Source organism: Cuculus canorus, chromosome 1 (genome assembly GCF_017976375.1).
Source record: "Cuculus canorus isolate bCucCan1 chromosome 1, bCucCan1.pri, whole genome shotgun sequence".
Taxonomy (NCBI): domain Eukaryota; kingdom Metazoa; phylum Chordata; class Aves; order Cuculiformes; family Cuculidae; genus Cuculus; species Cuculus canorus.
Genome location: NC_071401.1, coordinates 114,083,159 through 114,096,830, shown reverse-complemented (window position 1 = coordinate 114,096,830; position 13,672 = coordinate 114,083,159). Strand labels below are relative to the sequence as shown.

Genomic DNA, 13,672 nt, shown 5'->3' with positions numbered 1-13,672 from the left:
AGGCGCCGGCTGAGCTGCTCGCAGCCGTCCCTGGGTTTTGGCGACTTTTAAGGGGAGTTTGTGCCGGCACCCGCCGGCCGCGCCGCTTTTCCCACGCGTGTCTCGGCGCAGCCCCCGCCGCATCCCTTTCGCCTCCCCCGCTTTGTCCCCGGGTCCCCGTCGGCGAACAAAGCCCCGGGAGGCGGCGGGGAAGCCCGTCCCTGCTTGTCTCTGAGCCGGTGCAAGAGGGAGGAACCGTGGGGCTTGGCTCGCTTGTCTTTTCCATCATCAATGGTCTACCTGGTGGAGGGGAAGGCGTAGGACAGGGCTCTTTGTCCGCGATTCTTTGTTAGTCTGGTGGCTTTTAAAGCCGCCTGCGGCTCTGCGAGGGCTGCTGTGCCCGGCGGAGATGGGTTTCTCTGAGGACTGAGCTCTGCGAGGGCTGCTGTGCCCAGTAGGGATGGGTTTCTCCCCAGGATTAGCTCTGCGAGGGCTGCTGTGCCCGGCAGAGATGGGTTTCTCCCAGGGCTGAGCTGGTGATGGGTGTCGTCTCAGCACTGCTGGAGTTTAGCAACAGGAATCCGGCGTTAGGTCTGATTGGCTTGCGGAAATCAAGTTTTTTTGAGGGCTTGGTCACCCCTGACAGATTTAGAGCTTGTAACTCACCGCTCGGGTGAGTTACTGGGGCTGCGCTCTCGGTGCTGAACTCAGCTTGGAGATCAGAGTCTTTTTGGAAAGCTACCTGCCACCCACCAGCCAAAGGAGGAACGGGTTGGAAACCAACAGTCCTCACTCCTTCTCCTCCCCTCTCAAAGCTGCCTGAGGAATTTCCCCATGTGCAGAAGCGTAAATAGACTGTCTGTGCTTACATAAAGGCTCAAGAGATGGGCTTTCTGCTTCTGCCATTGAGTGCTTCTGCAGTCTTAAACACATGGCTTTTGTCACCAGTTCCTTCTCTCTCAAATGCTCATGTTGCCAATATGTCATCTTGTCTACATGCCTTGAGTTTGCACGTGCCTGAATCTTCTGCGTCTGCATCTCCAGGGCAGCTGGGTGGACTTGTTGCCGGTCAGAACGTGGTGGATGTTTCATCTTTGTGCAGCGCATTGCTTTTCTTTTAGGGGAGGAGGAAGATGAGCGAGGCAATTTTGCAAGTTCTCACATTTGGTGAACTTCTGGATGTTTTTCTTTCTCTATATGCTCATAGATACGGTCTCTAAAGATAAGGTAAAACATGGGAAAGGGAGAGAGATGGGGGAAGTAAGGCATGATAGTGCCAAAAAGAATGGCAGAGGAGGAGCGATGGAGGAGAGAAAGGTGAAGTTATCAGAACATGGAAGAATGCCTGCCTTTGGTGTCAAAGGGAGGGGTTAGGCTGCACTAAGGGTGTAACGGAGAAGGGGTTAGTTTTAAGTCGGTCAGATAGTAGCACCTTGCCATTTTCCACAGTTCCTTTTCCACACCAGAAATTTATTTCTCTTACATTGTCACAAATGCTAAATTGACTCTTTTGTGTGACCACATTGTAATGAGGGAATGGAAATCTTGGCCACAACCAAGGAAGGAAGAGTAGTAATTTTTTCCTTGTTTTTCCATATCAGTTACTGCCTGTGCTTGTCAAATACAGTTAGCAGCTTGCTCCTTGACAGTATGTAAAGATACCAGTTGACCACTGTTGGGAAGGAATGAAGTCCATCGTGAAAAATTTTGAGTATTTTGGTTTTAGGCAGGAAGCAGAAGATGGGTGTGGTAAAGATTGCAGGTCTACCTTGAGGCTGGAGTTGGATCAGAAGGACTAAACGGGTTTGGATGGGAAGATCTTGTCTATCTTTAATACCTGAAGATCCAGAGAAAAACTGAAATAATGAAAGGGTGGGAGGAAGTGCTGGTGATTGTTTATGAAGGAATTAATGCTGTGTTCACTGCACGTGGTGTGTATTCTCTCCATTTCCATTTGTTAAATTCTGATGTGGAGTAACTGCCAGTATAGCGCACAGTGCTTCCCTTTGAATTAATTAAACAGCTGTAAGACAATGCCCCGTTTTGATTGTTCAGACAAGATGCTGCTCATTTAGGTTTTGTTTTAGACTGATGGGACACATCCAAGATACCACAGAAATCCCAAGAGGAGTTTTGCCCTGTAGGAGCTCCTCCAGAGACTGCAATATAGGAGTGAAGTCCATAAAATGTGACCAAGCTTGTTTTTATTTACTCAAATCTCATGCAGGTGAGACTAGAATTTTAAGTGAACCATTTTATTTAACTGCGTTAATTATATTAAATGGTGTAACTGCAGGCATCGTACCTATATTCCTCTCTCGAGGGAACACGGTTCTGGGACATGGTATAAATGCTGCCCTGTAATTGTGCAGGCGGGCCCATGATTCGGTAGCTCAGAAGCCATGGCGGATGCCACTTGAGCTGTCGCTGTCATGATGTGGTTTGCCAAGCAAGTGTGATGAGAAGCATTTAGTCTGAGAGCATGCTCGCTGCCCTGAGAGTGCTGGAAAATGAAGAAGCGTTTAAGAGCTGGAGGGGACGTCTGGAAATATGGGGCAAGCGTCTCAGGAAGGAGACAAATTGAGGAGAAATAGACAAACAAAATAAGAGAGACAGAAACTGTCAGAATAAGTGGGCACTGGAGGGAAGTGATTAAGGAAAGGAAGTGACAAGCACAAAGTGGCAGTGAAAGAAATCAGCACAGAGGAAAGCAGATCATGGGCAAAGGTTGCCTGAGAGAGTGGGAAAATACAAAAAGCAGATAGGAAAAAAATGGTAAGGACATCCAGGGATGCCAAGAAATAAAAAAGAAAAAAGGAGTAGATGAACTTTGAAGTTGTTCTGATTAGTTTTTCTAGTTACTTAGGTTGTCTGGCATTTGCCTGCCTGCTGTGTATGGCAAGCTCTCATGGAATTTGTTAGGGGCATCCTAGAGGCAAGTTTATCATGTCAGGTAGGATGGGAAAGGAGAAACTTTTCTTTAGCGTCTTTCTGCTGTTGTACAATGTGTGAATATGGATTCATAATTTTTTTTTATTCAACCCCTTCATGAAATTCTAGATGAAGAAATCCTATATTGCCTGGGCTACAGGAGTGAGAATTATATTAGTCCAAAATATTTATGTAGTTTTACTCCTACACCAGATATGTTGTTCATTTTGGGGTTTGTTAGGCTGCACAGTGAGATAATAATCAATCACAGTCTACCAGCCACCAGCAAAGCTTTGTATTTGCCATGTCAGTGTGTATTTTTAAAGTCTTGGTTTGCAGATCTTTTGAGTGTGCTCAGATTTCTAATATGAAAAGAGTTAATGAAATAGTGTCAGAATAATGCCTGAGATCTCATTGTTACTGGCATGAGATGAATCGGTTGCTGGGTCAGATAACTGGCTCTTAAGCTTAACTGTCAGAAGGGTACAAGACAGAAAAGAGGAGTATGACTTGAGATTGGCTTGTCCTCTGCCAGCTCTTTTTCTGGAGGGAAAAAAAGGAGTTCATTGTTTCAACAGAAATCTCTTCTAAAACATTTTACATGTTGGAGGATTTTGTTAGGGCAGAAAAATAACTCTCCTTCTAACATCAACTTAACTCAATGAACTAGTCCAGATGACAAAGCGGTTGGAGTGACTGCAAAACAAGGGAGAAAACAGTTATGCCTGCTAAAACAATGCAATTTAAGTGGTTTAATCTCTTGTCCTACTAAATGCATAGGAATGAGATTAGAGCTATTGAAATGTGTACTTCAACAGTTTCAGGTAAGAGTAGCTATTATGGCATAGAAATTAAAAAGCCACAACATCTTCACTGTCCTTTTCAGTGAAACACACTCAGCAGTCAGTGTCTCTTATGATACTGTTTTAAAATCTCAATTTGTAGTCACCAAACTGTAGTATTTACGTGGTAATGAATGTGTTCATTTTTATACACGTTTAAAGTTGTGACTTGTCATGACCTGATTAAAATGATTAGGTGGTTTCTATATACTGGAAAGAGCAATTGATTTGACAATGTCTACACATTAATCCTTATCAAGTAGGAGAGAATCATGCTTAGCCAGTAGGACAGAATAATTAAAAATGTCGCATTTGGGTGCAATTTTTTGAGTAGTTGGCGTAATTATTCCAGTAAAATACATGTGGGTTTTGAGGGGATTAAAGTTATTTAGGGTATTTTCTGTTGTTGTTGCATTGCCCCTTTTCTGCTCCTTCTCCGATATCCAACAGAGTAATTTCTCAGAGGAAGAGATAAGCTGTTAAGAGTGACTTCCTCTGCCACTCCCTTTTCCACATCGGAAACCTGCAGGATTCCGAAGGAGTGACTTAGTCAAATCTAATTCACAGATATTTGATTTTTAATTTATTTAGTGTTGGTGCTAAGCCATAAGCTTTGGGAACTAAAACTCCTTATGCCTGTAACTAGACTATGTGCTCACTTGCACCACAGGGACCAATGTATTGCAGGACCTATATTGTGAAAAGCGCAGTACTAAGCTGATTTCAGGGCTATGCTGGCAGGAAATAAGCTGTAGCTTAGAGTATAGTATATTGTGTTGTGGGACAGAAAGGAAGAAGGATGTTTAAGGTGACCTTTAGACAGCAGCCTTGCCGAGTTGCCCAGTTCTTGGCAGAGATCACCATGGTCGCTCTTAAGAATTCACTAGTTTATAGGTACAGAATGAAATGATGCAGATGCTTTTCTGTGAATATGTTGCTTTGGTTTGACAGTAGGCTTTAAGGGGTTGGGGACAGACGGATTTACACATGGGTTTTTCTGGTGGTAAACTGTAGAATTTGATGAGCTTTACTTTCCCATCAGTTTGAGCCTATTAGGACTTTTGTTTGTAAATAAACGAAGTCAGGGAAACAAACCAGGCTCGATTTAATCAGGAGCAAGTACATTGTCCTCAGATTATGCAAGAAAAAAGTAAATCAGCTTGGTAATGGAGCAGTCCATTCACGCACTAGCACTAGATGTGTTACACCGTGGGAAAGTTAAATCTCTGGGCACCAAAGCCATCAGCACTCATTCACCGAATGTAGTTCAGAGTGGAAAAATTTAGGAGGCTTTCTTGCCTCCAAAACAGCCTGTATTTTATTGGAACAGGCAAAACTGATTCTAATAATTTCAAAACCTTCTTGTTTCAGAATAAATGAAATTCTGGTGATGGTATGCGGACTGTGGCAAAGATGGGTTTTTGTTCTTGCCCTCCATCACTTAGGGTTTCATGTATATTCTGTGGCTCACTGCACAGTGCTGTAGGAGAGGGGACAGGAGCCGCCGAGAAGCACTGGTAGTGTTTTGCGAGGAACTGAAAACGATGAAACAATGAAATGCAGAAAAGCCTTAAAGGAGAGGTGGCCAAATTTAAGAACTTTGTTTAAAATTTGCTGTTTATTTTCAGTTAGAGGAGGACTTTAGCAATGCCTGAGGCATTGCAACAGCTGGTAGTGTAAGAGTGCCATAGTAGACTTGCTGAAGGGAGGTGGTATCAGTCCAGGCAGCAGTAAAGAAAGGGAGGGAAACCATATGGTGAGAAAACATCACCCTGAAAGTATGGACTGAGTGCTGGGTAGAGCTGTACCTCTGGCTTGGTTGGGCTGCCGGTCTGTGCTCCTGTGCTGAGGGAAAGGACTTCTTATGTCAAGCCACCCTGTGCTATAATATCTTAAAAATGGAATCCTTTGTTTGACTCATCACCTATTTGAGTCGTGAATCACTGTTTCTTCTGGTCGTTAGTGAAACAAAACTTAATTTGGCCTGAGCACTGTAGAGATGAAACATGATTGGTAATGCTGTATACATTCATTTCAGATGACTTTATAAATCCCAGATGAAATAATTTTACTTTGTTCCAGCCAAGGCAGAGTGTGGCATGTGCTCTGTAACGAGTCAGCCTCGCTGGTTGTTGGATGAGGCCCTGCGTAACCTTCATCCGAAAGAACATGATTTCGTGACAGCAGATAAACTGTGGGCTTTGACCTGTTAATGTGCTTAGCTCATTAATTCATCATTTCTTGTTTATGCTCACAGCAGAGTTTTAGAAATTCTTACCCCCAAAAATCGAATTATTGCTAGGTGATGATTTCTCTGATCTCTCATCCTCTAAGAAGAGAGATATGTAATGAGTTCGCAAACTTGTACTCAAATCATATAAATATTTAACCTTAAAAAGACATTCTTCCTTTCAGCAAACCCAGGTATTTGGCAAACTGAACTGAAGACTGAATTTTCAATTACATAGAAACCCTTCACTCTCAGCTTTTCTCTCTTTACTGTTTGTCACATTGATTAAGTGGTAGCCATCATCTCATGAGATAGAAAGGATGGGGGTTTTGGTGATCCTACCAATGATTTTAACCATGAAGCAATGAAGCTAGAAATGCAGGATATCTAATTATATCTTTTCCTTTCTTTTAAAGCAACTCTTTTTTTTGTCTTTTAATTACAGGTTGTCTGTATTTTAGTTTTCTGTTCGATTATATAGTTATACTTTTGTTAGAGAACAGTGTGAAATGTTGAGAGTCACTAGTTTTCTGTGTCAACTTGGAACATTCCTGAAAAGTTAATTCTTTTGCTCTTTTCTGGGGAGCTCTGGGCTTGAAGTGCAGTATTCTTAGTAGCGATTACAGAAGTGATATGCCAAGATGGCAAGGTAGCAGCAATTTTAACCAGATTTCTGTCCTATCCTTTGTAGGCAGGTGAAAGTCAGACTGTTTGACAAGTTGGAGAACCACTGTTAGCTCTCCTACTCCTGGCAGGGAAGGCGCCTAGGATGCCACATAGATTTCAAGCTGGGAGGATGTAAGGGAAGCTGAAAGGAACTAAGGAAGAAGTCTCAGTGGGGTAAAAAAGGATGATAAATGTTTCATGTAAAAAAAACAACAAACCCAACCTATTGAGCATGAAACTTGGGTTGAAAAGCAATCTGCTGGCCAGGCTGTTTGCTGCCATCTGCTCTGGAGAACTTCAGTCCTGTGAAGGACTCTGCTGGAGAGGGCCGATGTGGTGGCTGTCCTCCCAGGAGGTACGTCACTCTGATGGTCTCACTCTGGTTCCTTGGAAAGTGGCACCATTTTTGGGGACCAGTGGATTGCAGGCTTTTGGAGGAGGCTGTTGGGGTGAAACCCACATTGTCCTGTGAGGATGGAGAGGTGCCTAATAGGGTGGAAACTCTTTTCTTGGGAGGAGTGAAAAATGACCTGCAGAGAAAGAAGCAGCACTGTGAATTGAGATGAGAGAGAGAGAGTGTGTGTGTGTGTGTGTGTGCGCGTGTGTGCGTGCGTGCGTGCGTGTGTGTGTGCGTGTGCGTGTGCATGGGGGAGCAGAAGGGAGAGACAGGACCTGGGCCCATGCAGGAGGTGAGGGAGAAGCCCAGAGGTCAGGACGAATGAGCCTCCCTCTTTCGGGATTAGCAGCCTGCTTCCCTCTCCCAGGGCTGTCCTCCCCAGAGAATAACATGAAAAAGCACAGCACAAAAATTCTGTCTAAGGGAGACCTGAAACATTGCAACTATGATGACTGCGGTTAATTAAATAGGTGGCTTGTCTCTAGACAGCCCCAGACATCTGTCTCCATTCTTCATTTGTTTTTCTTACGCGTTTCTATTTGCTTGTCCAGAGTTAAAGCCCAAGGGACCTACAGATGGTCACCATTAATTTTGTCATTTGATGCATTTTTTTTTTTTTAAAGCCTTTTGGTCAACCTTTTAAAAACAGATGTGTGTGCTAAAAAAAAAAATAAACTTTTTAATAGAGCAACTGGCTAGAGATGTTCTATTTGGATTTATATTTAAGTTTAGTCTTCAGTGGCTGGGATTTAATTTTGGTGTTTCTTTTAAGCCAAGTCTCTCTTGTACCCATATCAATTGTTCTGGTTTTGGGTTTTTTTTTTTTTCCATGAACTTTAAAGTATCTCTTTACATTCCTAGTCTGGCTTCTTTGGAACCTCAGAAATCATTACATGCCAAAACATTTTCTGTGTTTTGGATCACGCACCTGGTTTTGCATAGGTTTCTTTGTGATTGCAGGATGCGGGTGGTGCGTGGGCTGAAATTCGGCTATGGGCTTTCAAAAATAAAGTCTTCAGCAGAACGAAGTCAGACCTTGTTAATGATTTCTTAAGGAAGCTACAGGATCGCAGACAAAATTCAGGAGCTGTGACTAGTAACTGCCTGCTCAGACTCAAGATCATAGATAATAGCTTATTATCAAATCAAATTATATGGAGTTTTAAACTGACAAAACACCTGCAGTCATTTTTTTTTCACTGTCTCCACATAAAACATGGAATGGCCTTTACAAATATTTTTTAACATATTTCTTTTTGAGTTATGTCTGGTAATTCTACTGTAAGAAAAGACAGTTTTGGTCTATATTATACACTTGAAAAATGTTCTCGGGATGCATTTCTTAACGTATTTTTCTTTTATTGCTTCGTTTGCAGGTCAAAATTTACCTGTCTCACTTGAATTAGAGTCCCAAAGAAGATGAATATGATGCCAAACAGAAGTAACTTCTCCTCTTTTCAGAATGCTGGATCAGGTAACCAATTAATAAAAATGAAGTTTTTGTGTGAATGTTCTGAGATCTTTCAGTTTATTGATTTTGGTCCTTTAATTCTCCTGACACATGAATAAGATCAGCACTCTGTTCTTATTCCACGTCTAACATGTTTCACCAGCCAAAATAAGGCCACAGCTGGATATGCTGCAGCCAGCCAGCCCTCCCCCATCAGTTTAATGCCTGGCTGGAATAGATATTGGTGACCCCCAGCTATATAGCTTGGTAAAGGAGGGGAAAAAAAAAGGAATGAGGAGACAAAAAAAAGAAGGAAAAAAAATGGAAGAATTTCTTTCTGTATAGCTCCAGGCAGCAAATACTTGCACTGTGCTCTGAAGTTTACTGAGTGAAAGCTTGGGCTGATCTGGAGGCAGGATGGGTTCAGGGCATGCCATGGCCTTGGTCCTTATTACTCTGTGAAATATCCAGAATATGTAACGCATCCTGGCATATTTATAAAGTCTCATCCCAAACATACCCTAAAAATAAACAAAACAAACAAGATCTGGTTTGTGGGGAGCAGCTACAGTTCAGTTAAACGTGTCCTGTAGTCCAGTTGGGATTTAACCATATGATTGAGGGCACTGTGGTGCTGGAACAGAAAACACAGAAGAACAGACATAACTAGAGAAAAGTGGAATCTGAGTGGCTGCACAAAGGTATTTGGACCTTTCCTTATGGTACTTGTTTGGATTTCAAGTACAATGAGGTCTTCATTGCTGTGGTGAACAGGCCTGAAAGTTTTTCCATGAGCTAACTTGTTTTTTGGCAAAAGAGTCTATTCTTTGCAGGATTAAATGTGCCCTCCTGGTGTTGCAAGGCAGTAATAAACAATTATTAGTGTCCCATTAATGTGTTAGTGCTAAGTTATTTATATAGGAGTCAGTGGAATTTATGTAAAGACAATTAAACATAGGTGTGTTCAAGTTATGATTTGGACAGTGCAACTTCGATATGAAGTTAGCTTTCAATTTTAAGAGAGATTTGGAAGAGGAAGGTAGAACAGAGAGGAGGATGGAAACTAGGTTCTGTTCCACAATGGAAGGATAAGTATGCAAAGCATATATATTGTGCTTTATATATGTACTATTAAATAACTTTTACATCTGTTCGAACACCACTAATATGATGAATGCTTTATATTTTCCATATGATTTTGTCTTGTCCTGACAACAGTTTTGTTGAATGTGGGTCATATTCCTCCTTTTGCTCGTTTAAACTTCATCGTTGCTGCTGATCAAAAGTTGTGAAAATAGCTAAAAAATATCAAGTAAAATGTCAAATTAGAAGAAGCTGCAGTACACTGCTAACAGCGATGATGGTCTAATGCAGAGCTCTGTGAACCTGTTGGTTCAAAGGCAACTTAGTTGTATCATCATTACAAGCATGTTAAAATATAGCATAATACAATCAACATAAAAATATTAAATTCTGTGTAGTAGTAAACCTGAGGCTTGGTTTTGAAGCTGCAAGTTAGTGGTTTTGGCCACTAGCAGAGCTCGTGATTAGCACATGCATAGACAGGTCCACTATGCTCATGGTGGTGTTTGATTTTTTTTTAATACTCCCTCTCCCACTCCCATGCTGACTCCTTGTATGTTGTGCTTATTCAATTGCGTTATTAATGATGGTTACCTTTGTTCTTAAACTTAGGTGTTTGTTCCTTAAAAATTGAGGAGAGTGTTGTTACACACTTAAGAGTTGCCACGATTTCATAGAGCAAGCCTGTGCAATAGAGATCTATTGCATGATGCCCTGAACAGTAGTGAAATCCACATTTTTTGCCTTGTTAGCAGTGAATGTCCCAGAAACAAGGACCTGCTCAGAGAATGCATTGCCGCCTTCCACTAGATAGCCAAACCTAGTGACCCTCAATGAAGCTGAATCATACCAGGTCTGATCAATGAGGAGTGGGAATCCAAGTTTTCTAATTGTCTGAAGTGGCACTTGGAAGAGGATTAAAGTATTACCTCTGAGGATTTTAAAGGCACTTTACACTCTTGGATGATAGGTTTCCCCGCTGAGTGACAAGCTGAGATTAAGTTTCTCATGGGGTGGCTGAAGTCACAGGTGAAATGTGACTGAGCCAAGTTTAAATCCCAGATTTGACCCTTGTTTTCAGAAGCAACGCTTGCAGGCCCTGCAGGAACTGACACTGGAGAGTGCTTTATTATTTTGAAGCACAGCCTATTGCATCCAAGAATCTGCTGTAAATGTTAAAGGTGCCATTTCTATATCAGCTGAGGTCTCAGTGCAAGCCTGCTGGAGGTCATGTTTATCTCCTGCAGTGATTGATGCTGTCAGGAGCTGAATTCCTTTCTCTGCTTTCAGCAAAGCAGGACTCAGAGCTGCAAGCTGAAGCTGAACATTGAACTATAAGATCCATCACTGCACAGGCTTTCTTGGTCAATGTCCTCTTCCAGAATATAAATTATAATTCTCAACAAACACTAGGACCTGGAACCTTAAACCCCTGTTAATGTTTTCAATGGGCATGTGATTTTGTTGTTTTGAATGAAATCATGGAGCCTGGCGTTATGCTTCCTTAAGGCTATCTTTTAAGTGCTCTTTGCAGGTATAGGTACAGCTTTGTATTTTAACAGCACTGAGGTGAAACACCTTGAAAAATGGGCCTCGGTTTTGTATTTTTTGATGAAGCTTTGCACAACAGTCCACAGTGTAAGCAGAAAGGTGACAACTTCATAAAAGTGACCTTCATATTGAGCTCCTTAGTATTTGGGGGCTCGGATGCAGTAGCTGCACAGATTAGAAGAAGAGGTGGTCCAGAGCAGTACCTTATGTTCTGTATCCTGAGCCCTGGGAGACCTATGTTCAGTTCTTTACTCTGTTCTTGCACCTCACCTGCTCGTCTGTAAAACGTTGGGACAGTAATGCTTCCCTGCTTCGTGGGCATCTTGGGAAGCTCAGGATTACGAAGGCAGAGCCATAGAGTCTTGCAATGAGTAAGACATCAAAGAAAGAGTCTAGCCTTTTTTCCAACTGTATTGCTGAATTGTAGGGTGACTTTGGTGTCCCTCTACCTGTTCTTTTTAAATCTCTAACTTTTGCAAAGAAACAGATGGGAAAGTTGTGCAACTACTCCTTTGCTTAGTGATCTGAGACACTTATTACAAACAGTAATTGTTACAAGAAAGTTAATATGCAGTTATGCAAATGCAAGAGGCTACTCACTTGCTAAAAGCATTTTTTTTTTCTCATTTTCTCTTCCTTACAGATTCCAGTAAGATTATGGCAGAGTATAGCCACACACAAAACCAGATGGAATTACAAAATGCTAGTTTGGGAAAGGGTTCTGTGGCAAATTCCCTCGAAAATGGTCTCCAGGATATTATGGAAAACCTCAACACGAAGAAATATTCATCAAGTCTCAAATTTAAAACAAATGGGGACTATGCTGGCTCGTATTTAACCCTTTCACAACCTCTGCCGATTAAACCTAGTGCTTCCTCCAGTTTTAAAAATACACATTCTGTTACCAAAATTCAAGGAGGCAAGCAGTTCCCTTGTGAAAGCACATATCTTCCAGAAAAAAGTATCTCTGTGAAGCACTTGGGTTCTATATCAGGCATGTCTCCATCTCTCAGTGGGTACAGTTTAGGAAGGACAGACTTTGATATTCATGCCAGCAGAGAACACGAAAAATCCCTTGGACACATGGATAAGTTTCACTACTCAAAGTACAGTCAGAAGAACAAATCATATGACAACGTCTACTTTCCAGGAATGCTGGAGACAAAGAAGATCTCAGGGTCTCTTCTGACCATGTGGAATGGAAGCTCAGGGAATGAGCTGATGCTTTCACCTGCTAGCAATTCAGGCGCAGCCAGCATGCCTTCTAGCCCAAAGCAAGGCAGGAGGATGAATATTGAAGACAGCCTGGCACTTAACATGAAACCTGTTAAGCATAAGGATGTGATGATGGAGACTCTGGCTTCACGGCCTAGGAAATACTCTGGTGGATCTCTAAGTCATATGGGAATGTACAGTCGTTCCCTACCCAGACTTTATAAATCAACAGAAAGCCAGCTGGTGCCATTAAGTCTGCCCCCCAGAAGCTATCTGGGTAACACTAAAAGGAAAAAACTTGGAGAGAAAGATCTACCTCACAATGCTTTAGATGCTGATAATTACCTGAATTTTTCTTCTTGCAGCTCAGGGGTTTCACCACATGCAAATTCTGTCTCTGGGAACAATCCCTATGTCAGTTCAACTCTTAGTGTTCCTGCAAGCCCACGAATTGCTAAAAAAATGCTTTTAGCACCTTCTTCCCCATATCTTTCTGATGATTTTGATAGACTTGGACTCTCTGGAACAAGTCCCAGTAGTTCTTTCTCCCCAGTGGATTCTGACAGGTCGTTCTCTGGCCGAAGAAACCTTTCTACCAGTTCTGTGGAACTTGATGACCCAGATCTGGAAAGTTACAGACAGACACCAAACTCGCTGCAAGCATCCATGCGAGAGCGGAAGAACAGCATTAGCTCCATTTCAGGAAGAGAAGACCTCATGGACTATCACAGGAGGCAGAGGGAGGAGCGGCTTCGGGAGCAGGAGATGGAACGGCTGGTAATTTTTTCTCTTCCTCTTTGTTTTTCATGGCAGTTAGCATTTGCGAAATGTCCATCCCAGATCTAGCCGGGTGCAACAAAGCATAAGCTGCCATGTTTTGCAATTCAAATGTTGCCTGCTTCAGATGCCTTGTGTATTATCCCAGTCCATGAAGCTAATGCTTAAATAGCGTGGTCCTGTAACAGCTCAGATAGACAGTACCATTCATCCATCTCACAAGAATGTTGGAACCCATGTAAGTTCTGTTCAGTCATCTTGTGGGCTCTGTTAAAATATCTACGTACGTAAAACCCACAAATTGCCATGCATGGATCCAGCACTTCTTGTTTTAGATGATGGCGCTGTTTTGTGGTAAGTGGGTAGAAAATGAGACTCTGCCTTAAACTGCTCAAGAGACATGTATGCTGTGCTGTAGAGTCAGGTATGCACTGGTGTGGGTTTGACATCCATCATCAGAGCGTTCTCTGCTTGGTTGTGGTTTTTCTTTCTGAGTGTTTTTATTAAAATATAAGCCTCCTTGTTTCTCCCCATCTTGAAATGGAGAGTAG

General features: G+C 42.3%; 1 protein-coding gene across 9 annotated transcripts in view; it reads left to right on the top strand.

Annotated features, from left to right (window-relative positions):
* PHLDB2 (pleckstrin homology like domain family B member 2) overlaps positions 1–13,672 on the top strand; it is an 86,578-nt gene that overhangs the window by 18,234 nt on the left and 54,672 nt on the right. For 7 of the 9 annotated variants that reach the window (XM_054066622.1, XM_054066632.1, XM_054066659.1 and 4 more), the window contains exons 2-3: positions 8,422–8,519; positions 11,773–13,121. In XM_054066622.1, coding sequence (XP_053922597.1) covers positions 8,465–8,519; positions 11,773–13,121 — 1,404 coding nt within the window. In that variant the 5' untranslated portion in view covers positions 8,422–8,464. Of the gene's footprint in view, positions 1–767; positions 1,207–6,714; positions 7,004–8,421; positions 8,520–11,772; positions 13,122–13,672 lie in introns of those variants that run through there. The other 2 variants (XM_054066604.1, XM_054066614.1) reach the window with 2 other exon arrangements.